This window comes from Eimeria tenella, genomic scaffold, assembly GCF_000499545.2.
Source record: "Eimeria tenella Houghton genomic scaffold, Eth_scaff2240, whole genome shotgun sequence".
Classification (NCBI taxonomy): Eukaryota; Apicomplexa; class Conoidasida; order Eucoccidiorida; family Eimeriidae; genus Eimeria; species Eimeria tenella.
This window is the reverse complement of record NW_013542096.1, coordinates 846-2,006: the sequence shown is the minus strand read 5'-3', so window position 1 is coordinate 2,006 and position 1,161 is coordinate 846. Positions and strand designations below refer to the sequence as shown.

Sequence of the window (1,161 nt, the reverse complement as noted above, 5' to 3'; positions counted from 1 at the left end):
AGCAGCAGCAGCAGCAGCTGCTGCTGCCGCTGCTGCTGCTGCAGGTGGCTACGGTCCTGAGCACTGCGGGTCTGAGGGCGGAATGCGGGTGGTTTGGGGTGCACGTACACCTGAGATCTGGCGGGGCTTACTTTTTTGGGTTTCTTTTGCGGACTGTACAGACGCGGGAACTGCTGCTTCTTTTTGATTTGCTGCTTCTCCCTTATCGTCTGCTGCTGCTTCCTCGGCTTCTTCTGCTGCTGGGGGCTTCGGGCCGTCAGCTTTCCTGGCGGATTCAACTTTTGCAGAAGTGCTGCTGACTGGCGCGAGAGCCGCCGCGGGGCCCCGCGGGGCGTCGCTGGAGGCTGCTGCTGCGCTTTTCATGGCTAAATAAAAGAAAAAGGAACTTTTATTTGTCCGGAATTCAAAAAATCTGAAGATCTCTCGGCAGCAGGGTCGGCAGCGGGGGTGATCGCGACGCCGTGCAGTTGAGTCAACGCGGGAGGAAACCGGAGTGGCGGAGGCGGAAACCCGGAAAAAAGCGGAACTTTCCGGACTCGTTTTGAAGAAAAGAATAAATGAAATGAATTTGCGGGAAAAAGAAGGCCAGAACCGGCGAAAGTGTTTCCCTCAGCCGAAGCGCAGTGATGACCCCCAGTGTGTTGCAGATCCGGGTGTACGTACACCTCCGCCTGCAACACACCCTGAGGAAAAAACTCGTCTACTGTTTAAATTTAATTCTTTTATTCTTCAATAAAGACAAATAAAGCCGTTCAGCTGCTGCGGGCCAGCCACCCCACTCCCGCGGGCCCGCATGCGCCCAGCCCCAGCAACGGCTGCGCCTCTGGCTGGAAACTGCGGATTTTCGCGGCCAAATTCGAAGTGAAAGAAAACAATTAAATTATTTCTTTTTTAAAAACCAAAGTCTTTAATTTGGGGCCAATTAAGGGCCTTTTTCCCCTTCAAATGGCCTCCAGCCCCTCGGGACTTCGGCAATGAGTCCAGGAAAAACCTTTTCAAATTTCCTTCAAATGCTACTTTTAACTCCAACTACAAACTTGCTGCTGCTGCTGCATGCACCGGGGGGCCCCCAGCTGCTGCAGATCTGCGCAGACACCAAAGGGGGGCCCCAGCAAGGTCTTCGGCGCAGCTAGCTGTCTGGCTAGCTAGCTGCTAGCTAGC

General features: G+C 54.3%; 1 protein-coding gene across 1 annotated transcript in view; it reads right to left on the bottom strand.

Moving 5' to 3' along the window:
* Positions 1-363, bottom strand: part of ETH_00040715 (uncharacterized protein) — a gene marked incomplete at both ends in the record, with an annotated part of 2,367 nt that extends 2,004 nt beyond the window's left edge. The window contains one exon of the mRNA XM_013374731.1: positions 132-363. Within this exon, the coding sequence (XP_013230185.1) occupies positions 132-363 (232 nt within the window). The remainder of the gene's footprint in view (positions 1-131) is intronic.
* Positions 364-1,161: the final 798 nt, after the last annotated feature.